This window comes from Podarcis vaucheri (assembly GCF_965113315.1).
Source record: "Podarcis vaucheri genome assembly, chromosome: Z".
NCBI classification, from domain to species: domain Eukaryota; kingdom Metazoa; phylum Chordata; class Lepidosauria; order Squamata; family Lacertidae; genus Podarcis; species Podarcis vaucheri.
Window position 1 is genome coordinate 48,533,291 of NC_138758.1, and position 17,233 is coordinate 48,550,523.

Consider the following 17,233-nt stretch of genomic DNA (forward strand, 5'->3'; position numbering starts at 1 on the left):
TGAGAGTCTTAATCTCATGGCTCCGGGCTCAAGCCCCACACTGGGCAAAAAGATTCCTGCTTTGCAGAGGGTTGGGCTAGATGACCCTCAAGATCCCTTCCAACTCTCCAATTCTATGATTCAATTATTCTCAGACATCTTTACCTCTGACTGGCAGTCAATCTCCAGGGTCTCAGGCAGAGAATCACCTGCAACCAGGAATTCCAGACTGAACCTGGGACCTTCCAGATGTAAGACAGGCCCCCTTTCTGGAAGCCAATGGGGTGATGTTATTATTCAGATGTGGTCATTGAGAACATGTCTTTGCACAGACAGCGCTTCAGGTTTTGAAGTGTATGCTCATGCTTTCATACACACTAGAAGAATCACAGCAACACCTAGTGACCATTCAAAGCTTTGCAAGTCGAAGTGCATTTAAAACTGCTGGCTGTTCCAGTCCAGGAAGTGATGGAAGGAAACACAGCCTAGTTTTAATAAACTGAAGCAGCACAGTTAATAATAGCTGCATATCTTGTGGGTTGCTTATAAGTTCATGTGTGGGTTTTTTTCCTCATGCAAAGTGGGTGAAACTCTAAACACAAAACCTCTTTGCAATGGCGTCTCCTTGCATCTCCTTCCCCAACTGCACAGCAGAGAGCAGAAAGGTTCAGGCTGGCTAAGTGCTGCTTTCCCAGGGCATCCTAGGGAGAACATACTACTGAAGCCGACATCTGTAGCTAGAGATTGAATATTCTGCTCACCAGCTGGTGACAGGAGGGTTCAATCCTGCTCAGTTTGACTGTGTATGTGTCCTTTTAGGGAACAGTCACGTGAAACCAAAGTTCAGTCCAGGGCTGTTCAAAAGCCCTTTCATTGCTCTTCCTGCCTGACACCTTGTCTCTCAATGGCCCTGTATTGCTCTGCATAGGTCAAGATGGTGCTCTCTCCACCGGACTCAGGTGAAGGCAGGATCCCGCCTCCTCCCCTGGAATCAATGCAATTCAGTTCAGGATTCAGGCTTTGGCCAGACCTAGTGCACAACCCTAGGAAGGCTGTTTGTACTTGAACTTGGCACATCCAGGTGAATGACTTGGGGCCAATCAAACCTTAACCTGTCTAACATGTACACAACCTTCAGAGCCACCAGAGTTGTAGAAGGCAGAGATATATATGGGGGCGGGGGAGAGAATGATCATCTAAGGGGGCACCACAACTGGGTGCTGGCTGCCTGTCCCCATATCCAAATAGCCTGGATAGTCTTGGCAAGTCTCCCTGGACTGAAAATGCTTTCATGGCCAAGTCAGCGAATGGCAAAACAACAGCTACCCAGGACTTGGTCCTGGAGGAACACGCTGACCTGGCTTGTATTACTGAGACCTGGCTGCATGAAACAGAGCAGGGGCATCAATGTCTCTCTTAGCCTTGCCCACCAGGGTTCTTTGTACAGCAGAAGCCAAGATCTGGAGGGGGGAAAGAGGTGGAGTTGCAAACGTCTATCGTGATTGCATCCCCCTGACCAGGTGTCCTCTGCCACAGCCTGCTGGGTTCAAGAGTGTATCTGAAGACGGGTGGCCAGGACAGAACAGGGATCCTGTTGAGTGTAGCACCCACCCCACTGCTCAACAGTTTCCTTTTCTGAGCTAACCAGGGTGGCCTGGGAGTTAGTGCTGCAGCCCCTCTGGCTTGTTATACTGGGGGGTGGGCTTTAACATTCAATATGAGGCTCCCCTGTCACGAGTGGCTCAGGACTTCATGTCTGCCATGACAATCATGGGTCTTTCCAAAGTAATTTCTGGCCTTGCTCATGGTACAGGGCACGCTCTGGGCTTGGGTTTTGGTGACCTGATGAGTGGAGAAACTCTCTTTAGTTCCGTTGTCCTGTCAGATCTCACGGTGCTCCAAGGGCAGAGAAACAGACACAAACTGCAGAGTTCTAGTATGTCAGTTCTTTATTCAAAGCACCTGTTCCTGACTCGACATATGTCTGGCAGAAACAACATTTTTTATTATTCCAAGACACACACACAAAGTCAGGGTTTTTTGTTTTTGTTTTTATAAAGGAACAAACAAGTCAAGAAACTTGAAAAACAGTTACAAGATTTAAAATCCAGTTTTAAAAGTGTTTCTTAAGAACTATCCATTTAAGTTTCCTCCCCCTTTAGGTGGGGTTGGGGAAGAGGGGCGGAAAGCTCTCTGTGTTTGTATCGGAAAGCAGTACAATAACTAAAAAAGCAGGTGATCACTATTTGTAATGTGCTCTATGAAGGTTGAGAGATTACTGGACCACCACCTTCAACAGGAATTCAGAACCAGGTTGAATTTTGGTTAGAACTAGTTTTGAGTCTTTCTAGAACGCACAGAGCTAAAAGGAGGGAAGAGACTTGCTTGGTCGTAAAGTAACAAAGGATGTGGGCAGTGAGCAGATCACGCTGCTCAGGAGAGATGCCCCAAACCTACTGCTCATAGCACTGGACCCATTGTATTGGCTGAGTGGATCCCAGACAAGAACCACCAGGGGGAAATGCTCTAAGAACTCTAAAGTGCAGTACCATGGACAAAATCAGGATAAATAAATCTCGTACCCAGCTCCTGCAACTCTAGCAGGTGATGCTTTCTGCTGCATATCTGGCTCCATGAGAGCAGGGGTGGGGACACAGAGACAAGGCATGAATGTTAACATCAAAAGGTGGGGGTGTTCTCCAGAAGGATCCGCTAGCAAAAATCTGGAGGATTATTGCTAGTTCCCAGGGGGTGGGGTTTACTAATTTCTCAGATAGTTATGCCCATTAATTTCAACAAGTCTACTTTAAGTAGGACTAATGTTGAATATTACTCGTTTGTTTCGTATCGCAAGCAGAGAGTAACCATTTTGAAACAGCCCCCACTGCCACCCTGAGAAGTCTTGTGTTTTGTGTTTCCCCCCTTCTGCTTCTGCTACCACCCCAAGAGTTTCCCAGTGGCATATTTATTCTCACCCTGCAGGCAGATGTCAAAATCAAGCAGATTCCAAACAGATGTGCATATCCATCCATCCAGCAAGGGACAGGACCCACAGCCAGATCATAAGACTCAGGAATGCAGGAGGGGCTTGACTGAAAGGCCTCCATCGAAAGCATTCCCATGCAAAGAAAGCTAAGACACCAGGGAGAAGGTGGAAAACTTCTCTGAATATTCAAGGGTGGTACAACCCAAAGATTTTCAAATATGAATCAAATATTATTATTTTTGAAGTCAAAGTCTGCATGAAGCAGTGACCCCCTCCCTGAAACTGCTTTGCACACAATGGAGTCCAGTGCCCCACCCCCCAGAAAAAAATTCTGGGCCTTTCCTTTTTTGTTCGCTGTGTGCAATTTGATGGCAGGTGGAAAGTGGTCCTCCAATTGTTGCTAGACTACAAATGCCAGCATCCCTGAGCCACAGGGCACGCAGGGTGGAGCGGATGAAGGCTGGGAATCCAAACAGCACCAGGAGAGCCAAAAGGCCCCCACTCTGCTCCCTTCCCAGTGCAACCAGAGAAAGCACAAAGACTGCAGCTGTGCCTCTGAAACCAAGCAGCAGTAGATGGCTTGCAGCATTCACAGCATAAAACCTCTCATTTCAAACACTTAGCCCTGCTCTCCAAGAGGTGTATTTTAAAAAGATGATGAAGAAAAAGGTTGCTCCGTCAAGTCACCAGGCAGTCATTGCTCTGCACTTTGTGACTGGACAGCACACACACAGGAGCACAGTGGTTGCTCTCTTCCCACTCCACTCCAAAGAGACAGGCACTTGTATCTCCAGCACACCCTCTGGGAAGCCATCTCTGGCCATCTCATGATCCCCAGCCCCTTAACTGCCAACATCAACTGCATGGGTCAGGGTAGCCTCCCGTATGGACCAGGATTTGGGCGTGTGGTGTGCAGATGCACCTAACTCTACACAAGTCAATCACTTTGGCCTCACAGCCTGCTCTCCGGGGGACACTGAATGGCTTTCTCAGAAGCCAACAGCAAGGTCAGGAGTTCCTCGCTCAAGAGGAATTGTTTAGAACTGAAAAAAGCAACACAGTGTTTTAAAACCGTACCAAAATGCTGAGTTGATACCCAGTACTCCAGAAGGAGAGATGATGAGGTGGTGAAGGAAAGAGGCTAGCAGTAAGATTCTTTTCTAAAGGCACATTGCAAGAGTCATCAGTTAAAGGCTACCAGCCATGCATTTGACTTGGTCAGACCAGTAGAGATGACAACAAAGAGCCAGCAAACCAGTGAGAACTCACACTGTGCTTGGCCCAGGATGGTGGCTGGGGGGGGGCAGGCGGGTGAGCTCTGCTTTGTAGTGGAGGGGGGCTTTGTCTGCAGCAGCCACACACAAAGAAGCAAGCAGGGGGTGAGGGAAGAGAGGAAGATTTCCAAATTGGGGAGAAAGAAGAGGAATCTCCTTCTCTGGGTGGTGGGCTGGTGGCCATTTCCCCCACCTGTAGAACTTCAGTGCTGGGGTGGGCTGAGAATTCTGGCATCTAGAATGTTGCTGGAGGCGGCATCTTCTTTGCATAGCATGTCTGACCAGGAGGATTCCATATTGTTCAGGTGTCAAGCCATGTTCCTCAGGGGGAAAAATTTAAGGAGGAATTAGAGGTTCCATGGACTCAGGAGGCAGCCCGCCATCTGCATGCTGCAGTGAAATCAGTGTGAAGGCATGATCCAACTTCCCAATGGCATTTCAAGTAGGCAGCAAACCCAGGTCTCAAGAGAGGGGTGTCCAACAGCACCCTCTACTCCGAAAGAGATGGGTTGAGCAGCTTTAAGACACCGCCCACCAGGTGCAAGCTCCCCGTCACCAGGACCTGGATAGTGGCCGCTTCCTTGAGCAAGACAGCCCCGCTGCTGGCTGCAGGGTGAGGGTGGAGCCCCCGGGATGCTGGAGGCTGGAAGTGAGGGTCCCTGCCTTGGGTGATCCACTGCAAGGCCTTGGAAATGCAAGGGAAGACCAAGGAGTTGGCGTTGAGTGGGCGTGCTGAGGGTGGGAAGAAGAGCTGGGGGCCGTGCAGGGGGGCCTGCTTCAGCCACCCAGCCACCCCTTCCACTTCCGGCGAGGCAGACAGCCAGGGGTCCGTGCCCTCTTTCGCCTCCATCAGGCGGTTCCAGTGGCTCTGGTTCTGCAGGCAACGGGTCAGGACATTCTCCAGGGTGACATTGAAGTTCTGCTGATCTGCAAGGCCAAACACAACAACCATTTTGAAAAGAATAGAAAGAAGAGGAGGTGGAGTCACAGGGATGCCAGGGCCACTCACCCGCCCAGCCCCACACTAACGCGGCTTCGGGGCAGCCTCTCTTGGATGGCTGGCCAAAGTAGTACAGTAGTACCTTGGTTTACAGATGCTTCAGGTTACATACGCTTCAAGTTACAGACTCCGCTAACCCAGAAATAGTACCTCGGGTTAAGAACTTTGCTTCAGGATGAGAACAGAAATCGTGCTCTGGCAGCGCGGTGGCAGCAGGAGGCCCCTTGAGCTAAAGTGGTGCTTCAGGTTAAGAACAGTTTCAGGTTAAGAACAGACCTCCGGAACGAATTAAGTTCTTAACCCGAGGTACCACTGTATAGTGATTAGAGTACTGGATTAGGACCTGGGAGAGACTGGAGTTCGCATCCCTACTAGGCCGTGAAGCTCACTGTGTGCGACCTTGTGGGGCAGTCACTGCATCTCAGCCTCACCTACCACACAGGGCTGTTGTTCAGATTGAAAGGGGGTAACCCTGCAGGCCGCTTGGGGCTGCTTGGAGAAAAAGTTGGGGTGCAATAAATAACTAAATAAATTCTCACGTCACCTTCCCTACCTGGGCCAGCACTGACTGGTGGGCGAAACCACTTGCCTGTCAATCACCTGACTTAGCAATAGGACCCGGTGACCTTTCACCTGCACAGGGCTCTTCAAGCACCAGTGGTCAGCTGCGCCTGCTTCCGGTAGGAAGCTACCCCTCCACCTGTTCCTGAACTGGACGCCATATGATGCGAGGGTCTTTGACAGGTGGGCACGGCTTGGGTGAAATAGCCTTGGAAAGGCCAAACAAGGAGGCATGGTGGGCTTCATTGGCCCTGGAGATCCCACCCCCCAACAGAAACTGAGGTGAGCTCTTATTTATGGGGAAGGGCCATAGCTCAGTGGCACAGCATGTGCACTGCATGCCACAAGGTCTCAAGTTCAGTCAGCCCTGGGAAGGTTCAAGTAGCTGATGTCTCTGTCCAAGACCCTGGAGAGCTGCTGCCAAACAGAGTATGGGCTAGACAGACAAACGGCCAGCTCTAAAGGCTTGTGTGTGTGTGTGTGTGTGTGTGTGTGTGTGTGTATGTTTAGGGCAGCACAGATGGTCCCCCACCTAAATTTTATCTTCTCAGCAGCCAGCAAGTTAGGCTCAAAGATAGCAACTGGTCTAAAGAGCTTCGTGGCTGAGTAGGGTTTCGAACCCTGGTCTCAAAAGCCTTTGGCATTTCTAGCCACTACAGAACACTCTGCACGGGCAAAGGTACAGCACTCCACAAGTTGCTCTGTGGCACCTGGAAACCTTTCAGCGCAGCCCCATCATTTACCTGCCCAACACCTGGATGTCACTGCCTGTCTAAGGCAGGTGGGTGTGGTCTGGCTGGCGAAATGCAGAGGGCTGAGGGGCAGTATTTGGCCTACAGGCCGAAGGTCCACCACCACTGCCCTGTGGATCAGTAAGGATAGGACCCACTGCTTAGCCTGAAGAAAACAAGGTAACCCATTTCTCTCTCAGACAGGTCACTTTTCCCATCCTAGATTTCCTAGACAGACTGATTATATTTCTATAATCCCGAAGTGGCTTACAAACAATAAATATTAACAACATGCTAGAATGTAATAGAACATCACAAATACAGTGTAAATCATATACCATAATAAACAAGCCATCGGCAAAACAATTACAATCTATAAAACACTGTTAACAAAGCAACAACTAAAAAATAAGTAAATTAAAGCAAAAGTCATATTGTATGATTCCAAAATCAATACAGCATTAAAACCCTGCACGCTTAAGCTAATGAAAACCAATGAGGGGCATTTGCAGTTTATTTAAATAGGAGTGGGAGAGAGATTATAATTATAGCCAGAATTCAGAGCAAAGAAGGTCTACCTTTGGCCCTCCAGATGTCGTTGGAGTACAACTCCCATCAGCTCCTGGCCAGGGGTGGTAGGAGCTGCACCTCAACATCTAGAATCATAGAGTTGGAAGGGAGCCAAGGGTCATCTAGTCCAACCCCCTGCAATGCAGGGACCAAAGGTCCCCACAACTGATCTAGCCCAACTCCATGTGGCCACATTTCATTAGCGATTTACCAACCCTGCCCTGTGACCGACCTGCATTTCCCACGGTGGACACTTCGGTGAAATTGGGGCAGAAAACGGCATAGTCAAACTGGCAAGGCTGAAAATGTAAGAGGAATAAAGATTATAAAAGCAGCCACTGCACTGATTCACACCTGTGAGGGAGAAAGCAAAAGTTGAGTCTGGCTTGGACTGCCCCACAGCATGTCTTATGTCTCAGTGAACCCCAGTATATACAAAGCAGGGATAGGGAAACTGTGGCCCCTCCAGGTGTTGCTGAATGCCAGCCCCCAGCAGCTCCTGCTACCATGGCCAATGGTCAGAGATGGTGAAGCTGCATTCCAGCAACATCTGGAGGGCTACAGGTTCCCCACCCCGAACAAACCTTTACATGTGGAAACACAGCATGTCAGGAATAAAGTTTTCTTACTTATTTATTAAATTTATTAGTCACTCTTTTCTTTTTGTTTGCCACAGCAACTCAAAGTGACTTACCATATTTTAAGCAAAAACCCAAACCCAAATGCATTAAGACCAGCATTTTAAAAAATCCTTGAAAGATCCCACCTGTTCAAAAAAGCCATAGACCTGATGAAAGATGCATGTTTTTGTCTGGCACTTAAATATATGTACTAATGGCACCAGGCAGGCCTCCATTGGAGAACATTCCATAAATGGGGAGCCACCACTGAAAAGGCTTGTTTTCATGTTGCCAACCTACAAGCAGACCTCCATATGTGCCTACAGGGGGCACATAAGAAGAGACGTGGTCTTTGAGGCATCAGGGTCCTGAGCCACATACAGCTTTATAGATAAAAACCAGCACTTTTGAACTGGGCCTGGAAACTAATCAACAGCCAGTGCAGTTTGCCCAGTATCTATGTGCTCAGACCGTCTTGTCCAAGTGAGCAACCTGGCTGCTGAATCCTGCACCAGCTGAAGGAAAGGTTGTAAATGTAAGGGTGTAAATAATGATTGGGGGATGCGGGTGGCGCTGTGGTGTATACCACTGAGCTTTGGGCTTGCCAACTGGAAGGTTGGCGGTTCGAATCCCCACGACAGGGTAAGCTCCCGTTGTTCGGTCCCTGCTCCTGCCAACCTAGCAGTTTGAAAGCACGTCAAAGTGGAAGTAGATCAATAGGTACCACTCCAGCGGGAAGGCAAATGGCGTTTCTGTGCACTGCTCTGGTTTCACCAGAAGCAGATTAGTCATGCTGGCCACATGACCTGGAAAAACTGTCTGCGGACAAATGCTGGCTCCCTCGGCCTATAGAGCAAGATGAGCGTGCAACCCCAGAGTCGTCTGCGACTGGACTTAGCTGTCAGGGGTCCTTAACCTTTAAATAATGATAGAAGCATTTCAGCTGAAACACTTGGAAGCCAGTTATGATGGAAGCCAGCCCTATGACCCTCAGGAGGAAGTTCCACACATGAGGGGGACACCTCTTATAAGGCCCCGTCTCTGGTGCAGCCTTCACCAGTCTTGATTTACAACTCCTATCAGTCCCAAAACATCTCAAGGGCACCAGCTTGGCAAAGGCTGCATTGGCATTTTCAAATCTAACTGATAGGCCAGAAAGCAGAGCCTCTAAAGGGGGAGGTCAGGTTGAGGAAACCCCATTTGTGGAATGTTTTCCTCAAGGAGTCGTGGCTGAGGGCACACTTTATGTCCTTTTGCCACCAGGGAAGCATATATTATTTCCCAGACCATTCACAGTGTCAGCAGAGCTCTTACATTTATTCTGCACATAAGCTGATGAATTACATTTTCCCCTGCTGCTTTAATGGCTGCTGATCTTTGTTTCTAAATTCTATTCCAAATCATTTAATATTACTATTATTATCTTTGTAATGGTTTGATGGTTGTCCTGAAAGCCATGTTAAAGCAGAGTGAGGCACTCCCCCCCCCTCCTATTTTTTAAGGGGGAGGGAAGCAAACAAGAAAACTCACCAGCAGCAGCTTAAGCAGAGCGGCAGTATCACGATCGCCTGTCACGTTGAAGAGGAGCACCCGGACTTCAGAACCACTGCAAATGCAAGGAAAGAGTCAGGTCTCATTATCTATTCACCACCACCCCAGCTCAGTGGAAGACAGACACTCAGAAGGCCAGAAGATCTCACAAGGTATAGGGATGGCCACCAACTTGTTTAAAAGATGATCAGGCAAATTTATTCAGGATAAATAAAAAAATTCCTTCCAGTAGCACCTTAAAGACCAACTAAGTTAGTTCTTGGTATGAGCTTTCGTGTGCATGCACACTTCTTCAGAAACCATGGAAGGCACCACATTGAGCCGCATGAAATGGAAGTCCATCGTATTTGAAGAAGTGTGCATGCACACGAAAGCTCATACCAAGAACTAACTTAGTTGGTCTTTAAGGTGCTACTGGAAGGAATTTTTTTATTTTGACTATGGCAGACCAACACGGCTACCTATCTGTAACTTATTCAGGATAAGGCTACTCTAAGCAGTAGAGGCTCAGAATGGAAAGAGACCCCAGCCAAACCATCGCTTACTCTGCAGGCTTCTCCTCATTCAGGGCAGCTTTGCGAAACCAGCGGACGCAGGCCTGTATACTGCTGGTGGTGTGGGCCCCATCGATGTACCACGTCACGGGACCATGGTGCAGCACCTGGTTTCGACCAAGCCACACGGCTTCCTGCAGCCCTGGAGAGCAAAACAGACAGAGGTGGAGGCTAAGCAGGAACAATGCCCTGTAAAACAAGACCTACAAAGGTTTATCTTTATCTGCTGCTACGTTCACATCTTCCCCATTTTCCCCGAGGAAAGGAGTACATGATGAGACAGAAAAACAAACTACCGTATTTTTCGCTCTATAAGACGCACCACACCACAAGACGCACCTAGTTTTTGGAGGAGGAAAACAAGAAAAAAAATATTCTGAAGCCAGAACAGCAAGAGGGATCGCTGCGCAGTGAAAGCAGCAATCCCTCTTGCTGTTCTGGCTTTTGGGATAGCCGCGCAGCCTGCATTCGCTCCATAAGACGCACACACATTTCCCCTTACTTTTTAGGAGGGAAAAAGTGAGTCTTATAGAGCAAAAAATATGGTAAAAAACCCAGCCTTTCACTCCAGAGAGGACCCAAAGCCATTTGCTACCAGTGCTATAACAAAACACTAAGTAATAAAAAAATGTATAAATCACACACCCATAAAATGTTAGTAAATTATTAACAATCACAGAAATCAGGGTGCTAAAAATCAGGGCATTAATAGTCTGGGAATGTACTAGTGAATAGATGTTTCCAACAGAGGCTGGAAGCACCAAAAAGTTTGTGGCGCATGAGCTCCTGAGAGGAAGTTGTTTCATAGCAAAGGTGAGGAGTCTTTGCCGCCTCAGCCTGGACTGGTCCACGTCAGCTGAGCCACGCCCAGTTCCCCTACACCCAACAGCATATTTGACATTAAGTGTGGGGCAAATAAAAAACCTGGTTGAAAGGAGTTTTGCAGGAACCGCTAAGCAGATGACCGACCGGCAGTGCCTGCAAAGTCCCATTCAAAGTGCTCCGCAAGACAGTCATGCGTTCATTAATTTCATCTCTATACCACTTTTCCACACACAAAAATCATGCTCAGCGGCCTACAACAAAGAGACAAACACTACAAAAAAAAAAAAATTGTAACAACAAAGCAACATACAAAATACAAAAAAATACATTTCAATACTATGCCTCCTCGGTCAGCTGGACAAAAACCACTAAAGTAACAAAGGTTCACAGCAAGACCTATTTTAGCATATTACAGCCACCATTCCTTGAGTGCAAAAGTCTGGATCAAGCAGTGTAGAGGTTGTTTCTTACATGTTTTCCTTCATAACATTAGGACCAGAAAATGAGCTTTAAAAGTCAACCAGCCAGTCACACAAAATACAAAATCCTTTAAAACATCTGTGTCTGTGTGTGGATAACCTGTGGTCTTCCAGATGTTGTTGAATTACAACAGCCATCATCCCTGAGCATTGGCCATGCTGGTTGGGTTGGGCGAGAGTTGGGAATCCAACAACATCTGGAGGGGCTGCAAGTTCACCACCGTGGCGCTAACTGTGGATGCTGGAGACTGGGAAAAGCACGTACTCTGCACTCTTCCTCCTTTGTCTAATGTGGGAACTGACTGAACAGAGGCAGAACACACCAAGATAGGAATCGCTACCTCAAAAGAATGCATTGTTGGTTTCCTCAAGTTCTGAGAGAAGGTAAGCCATAATTCTTGCTGCGACCTTGCCTTGAGCAATTAAATATTTTTGAATTCATTCTTTTCGTATCACGCCTTGCCTTCCGCATCCATTTGCGTGGGAGCTGCCTCCTTTGAGGTAATTGACAGGAAAGCCAAGGAGGCTAAACGTGTCTACGCTGTTGTTTAGTTTATGCGAAAGCAAAATGTTCACACTGGGTCAAACTATCGCTTGCCAAAAGTCAAAGGCAACAGCAGTGTGTGGGAAAACAGCCAAGAGAAAGGCCCGTGACCCCCTTTTTTAGAGCACTGGAGGAGCTAAGAGAGAAGGAGAAACTCACCTTGCAGCATGGCTTCTCCTGGCTTGAAGACAGGGGCCAATGGCGGAGATCTCTTTGCCGGCAGCTCTGATCTCAACCAGGGGGCCTTCAGCTCACCAATATCTGTCCAGACACAGAAAAAGCCACCCTCTTCTCTGTTAGTGAACACTTAAGTGTTTGATGCAATCCCAATTTTTTAAAATTCATTTATTTATATCCCAAAGCCTTCAGCACAAACACGCTAATGAGAAAGACAAAAACAGCAATCAAAGGCAGCAGATGAGGCTATCACTAAATTAATAGAGTTTATATCTTGAGCCCCATTTAAGTCACTGTTAAAAAGATATTTTTAAAAATCAGCAAGGAGGAGGTCTTTGAGAGGCACAAAACTCTACAAAAACTCCAGACTTTCGCACTCTAGCTCTCAGAACCAGTGAAGGCAGTGAAAGTCCTGTGTGAGTGTCTGGAGGCGGATGGATGGCAGCTGATTGAGGTTGAATCCAGACAACACAGAAGTACTGTTTTGGGGCGACAAGGGGCAGGAGGGTGTGGAGGACTCCCTGGTCCTGAATGGGGCAACTGTGCCCCTGAAGGACCAGGTGCACAGCCTGGGAGTCATTTTGGACTCACAGCTGTCCATGGAGGCGCAGGTCAATTCTGTGTCCAGGGCAGCTGTCTACCAGCTCCATCTGGTATGCAGGCTGAGACCCTGCCTGCCTGTGGACTGTCTCACCAGAGTGGTGCATGCTCTAATTTTTAATGTCTGACATTTTATTATGCTTTTAATATTCTGCTGGGAGCCACCCAGAGTGGCTGGGGAAACCCAGCCAGATGGGTGGGGTATAAATAATAAATTATTGTTATTATTATTATTATATCAAACTTAACCACTTTAAAGCGTTTGTGATTAAAACAGAAAAAGTAGGACCTAAATCTTTAAAATTAAAGGCATGACCTTTATAACAACCTTGCAAAGCGGACTGGTATCAGTTAGCCCTCTTCCCAACTACAGCCCCAAGGAAAGTTAGTTTCCAACACATCCAACTATCTTCACCTGTGGATGGTGCCAGTCCCAATAACCAACTTATGTAAGACCACGTGCTCTAGGGAGGCAGGCTAATGTAATGCCAGATGTCTCTACTTGCTGGACCAAACTGGGCTTAAGACCCTGACACAGCCCCCTCCACGTGGTTTTAATTTCAAAATTAAAACACAACAATGTCAAGATAATAAGTCAAATTTACACATAACTGAGTGAGGACCATATGGGGCTGCCTTACTCGGGTGAGACCGCTTGCCCATCCTGCCCTGTATGTAGTCAGCATTTACTGACAGTGGCTCTCAAGTGTTTCAAACAGAGAATTATTTCCCAGCCTTACCTGGAGATGACAGGGATCGAGCCTGTGATCTTCCGCATGCCCAGACACTGAAGAACAGAAGCAGTGATGGGTGGTGTCTGTTAGAGCTGGTAGGGTGGAAGGCAGGGAGGCAAACAGCAGGTGGCGCCACAGCCAACTAGTCTTAGTTTGTCCCCATTCTCCTCCTGCTCCGTTCTACAAGGTGCAACACCGAGACTAAAGGGGAGGAGGCTTGCCGTCAGCACCAACCCCTGGCCTCAATGAGAGTAGGAAAGCAGGCAGATGGGTGCTGGCCGAGAGCAGACTAAGGTTGTGGGGCGTGGCCCTGCTTGCCTAGCCTCCAGTGGCCAGAAGAGAAGCATATACTCTGGTGTCTAAGGACAATCTGAGGAGCCTGGTTGCTGGATCAGGCCACAGACCCATCTACTCCAGCACCCAGTTCTCACAGTGGCCAACCAGATGCTACAATGCGAAGTCTGTGAGCGGAGCCAGAACACAAGAGCGCTTTCTCCACTTGCAATCTCTGGTAACCAGGGGACGCTGGGAGGCTACGTGCCCTTCACTCCCAGGAAGAATAAGACCAACCAATGGCCACCACTCCAAAAGGAGAAGCTCACTTGCTCCCTCCTTGTCTGAAAAAAACACTCAGCTCCAATTGCCCCAGGGACTGTAGGAGCAAGCCTAGGCAGTGTGTACAGAGGTCCTGGGATGCCCAGACGACAAGAACCCCCCTCGGCCTCGCTGATATAGTCCAAAGGAAAGGGAAGCATATGGCCCCCACTTGGCTGCAGTGTTGCCAAAAGGAGGTGTACAAGGTGCCGTCCAACCATCTTATGGACTCCACTCTGGATTTGTGTAGGGTGTACTCCTTAGCCTTTTCTTCTCCTGAAGATGTCCCGCAAGGCTGTGTAAGTTTAGGGTCAGAGATTTCCTCCTCCTATATGGGCTACCTTCCCAGGCTGATGAGCCCCATCTTACTTCTCTCTCCAGCATGTATAAAAACTGCCTTGACCGTTGGACCTACCCATCCACTCAATCAATCTGCTAGAGCCTGTCTTCGCATGCAGGTGATAGACAAGTCCCTAACTCACTGAGGGCTTGAGACCCATCAGCTACCCTCACCACTGTAGGAGCAAGTCAAAGTAAAGGACACTCTGGCCCATTGACTAATGCGACAAGAGCCACCAACTGCTTTTACAAGCAAGAACAACACAACATGCTTAGCACAGGCCTCGGTCCAGTATACCTGAAGGAGCGTCTCCACCCCCATCATTCTGCCCGGACACTGAGGTCCAGCTCTGAGGACCTTCTGGTGGTTTCCTCACTGTGAGAAACCAAGTTACAGGGAACCAGGCAGAGGACCTTCTCGGTAGTGGCACCTGCCCTGTGGAACGCCCTCCCACCAGAGAGAAAAACAACTACCAGACCCTTAGAAGACATCTGAAGGCAGCCCTGTTTAGGGAAGCTTTTAATGTTTAATAGACTATTGTATTTTAATATTCTGTTGGAAGCCACCCAGAGTGGCTGGGGAAACCCAGCCTGATGGGCGGGATATAAATATATTATTATTATTATTATTATTATTATTATTATTATTATTATTATTATTCTCCTCTATCTTCCATGCAGGCAAGCGAGAGGCATTATCAGAGTCCAAGAACACATTCCAGCATGGCAAGAATAATCTTTCAAAGAGGCTGCAAGGTAGGGCTTGCAAGACATGTAGCTGGGGATGGGCTGTGTCCCAGAAAGAGTGCTGAGGGCCAGACAGAATGGCCTGGGGGGCCACATTCTGCTCCCAGGCCTGTGGATCCCCACCCTTGCTTTGCTGCTATGTACAGAGTCAATTCAGACACGACAGTGGAGTTGTATACTTTTCCAACATTGTAGCATGACATATTCTCACGGCTACTCCATCTTCTACCGGAGCGTTCCAGTAATGTATTGGAAGTTGTTCTGAGGGGCACAGCCCCGCCCCGCCCTGAAAAGTGAAAAATGACTCCTTCCACTCACCCAGATACCCCTGCTGTCCAAGCCACATGTGAGAGAGCTGGAGGGCCAAGGCAGCGTTGGAGCGCTGGTGGTCACCCGCCAATCCCAGTGGAAGAGGCTTCCCATCTTCTTCGAAGGCATCCAGGTCAGGGCACAGGTACAGCTGGCACTGAATAATAATAATAATAATGATTTATTATTTATACCCCACCCATCTGGCTGGGTTTCCCCAGCCACTCTGGGCGGCTTCCAACAGAATATTAAAATACAATAGTCTATTCAACATTAAAGGCTTCCCTAAACAGGGCTGCAGAAGACAAAGGCTTCTACCCTCCGGTTATCCACTCCACGCCAGCCGTCCCAACCAGTCACGTAGGAAACTGGACTGCCCATGTGGATAACACCCTACATGAACCAGTGGTTTTTAACCCTAACTTCGCGTTGCCCCTGCTGCAAACATGCACTGTCCCATTGCTGAACTGGTGTTGTTGTCATTAAGCTTCTAGATGTTCACCTGAAATCTACCTATCCTCCCCTGGGTGATACCAGAGAAAAGATCTTTCCCTGGAAGACGCAAGATCTATCCACCCTGGAAGAATGGCAGAGGAAGGTGACTGACTACATGGAATTGGCAGAAATGACTGGCAGAATCCGAGACCAGGGAGAAGAGTCGGTGGAGGAAGACTGGAAGAAATTTAAAGACTACTTACAGAAACATTGTAAAATTAATGAATGTTAGAAGGATGTTGGATAGAAACTAAGCGGTTTCCAGCTGTAATGCTTTAAGAGATATGAAGGGGGGGGGGAGAGGTTTCACAAATGGGTAAAAGTTTAATGGTAAGGATTTGCTGAACTAACAAATCGAACTGGAATACAAAGAAGGGAGGTATGAGGAGGTCCAAGGAAATAAGTGTATGGAAGTTATGTTATTGAAAATTAATGTGTGTTTTTAACTGTTTTTTATTTTGTATGTTTATTTTTCTTTTTTCTTGTTATATCTTAAAAACTTTTAATAAATATCTTTTTTTAAAAAAAAGAGAGAGAAAATATATTTCCCTATTCCAAGCACGGCAGTCCTTCATGTACAGCTGCCTTCACTAACCTGATGCCCTTCAGATGTTTTGGGTTAAAGCTGGCTGGGGCTGGTGCGGGTTGTGGTCCAAAACATCTGGAAGACACCAGGGCTGGTGAAGGCAGCTGTGCAGGAAGAGGGCTCACCTCCGTGTTCACCTCAGTTTTCTCTTCTCCAAGCTAAAGGTGTCCACTCCCTTGGGCATTTCTTCATGGAACTAGGTTTCCATATTCCCCCCCCACACACACACACACCTTTCACACCCCAGGAGGGACTCATGTTCTGAGAAGGAGGCTAAGGACATAGGGGTATGTTTTGTGGGACTTCTTACCGAACTCTTCTCAGCTCTCTCTCTCAGGACATCTAAGGGCCGCTCTGGCTGAGGAACAGTGAATGCCGGAACTCCAGGCTGAAAAGCAAGCCGAGAAAGAATAAAGCAGCAGCCTCAGAACACTAGAAAAGGGGACACACACACACACAGTTACAGGTAGGTAGCCGTGTTGGTCTGCCATAGTCAAAATAAAAAAATTCCTTCCAGTAGCACCTTAAAGACCAACTAAGTTAGTTCTTGGTATGAGCTTTCGTGTGCATGCACACACTGAAGTGTATCTGAAGAAGTGTGCATGCACACGAAAGCTCATACCAAGAACTAACTTAGTTGGTCTTTAAGGTGCTACTGGAAGGAATTTTTTTATTTTGACACACACAGTTTCTGCTCCCAAATGGAGCCTGAGCATATTCCACCAAGTTGCACAGTGCGCCAAAGCTGAGCAGGAGGTGCCAACATACATTCTGTGTGGGCTGCTGGAGTGAGTGGGAAGTCAGGTTCTGTTACATCAGGGATAGGAAATGATTTTTCAGCTCAAGGGCCACCTTTCCTTCTGGACAACCCTCCCGAGGGCCACATGCCAGGGGCGCACAACAGGCTAGCTTATGCACACACTTGCAGAGCCCTCTCTTATCCTCATCTATCCACAGAAGCAAAAGGAATTATGAGAG

The 17,233-nt window shown here is 47.9% G+C and overlaps 1 protein-coding gene across 3 annotated transcripts in view; it reads right to left on the reverse strand.

The window, feature by feature from the left end:
* Window positions 1–1,910: 1,910 nt before the first annotated feature.
* The window catches only part of FPGS (folylpolyglutamate synthase), a 48,848-nt gene continuing 33,525 nt past the window's right edge, over window positions 1,911–17,233 (reverse strand). For all 3 annotated transcript variants that reach the window (XM_082208913.1, XM_082208911.1, XM_082208912.1), the window contains exons 9-15: window positions 16,566–16,643; window positions 15,184–15,331; window positions 11,834–11,935; window positions 9,818–9,968; window positions 9,252–9,327; window positions 7,334–7,400; window positions 1,911–5,166 (exon numbers count right to left, since the gene is read on the reverse strand). In XM_082208913.1, the coding sequence (XP_082065039.1) occupies window positions 4,730–5,166; window positions 7,334–7,400; window positions 9,252–9,327; window positions 9,818–9,968; window positions 11,834–11,935; window positions 15,184–15,331; window positions 16,566–16,643 (1,059 nt within the window). In that variant the 3' untranslated portion in view covers window positions 1,911–4,729. The remainder of the gene's footprint in view (window positions 5,167–7,333; window positions 7,401–9,251; window positions 9,328–9,817; window positions 9,969–11,833; window positions 11,936–15,183; window positions 15,332–16,565; window positions 16,644–17,233) is intronic.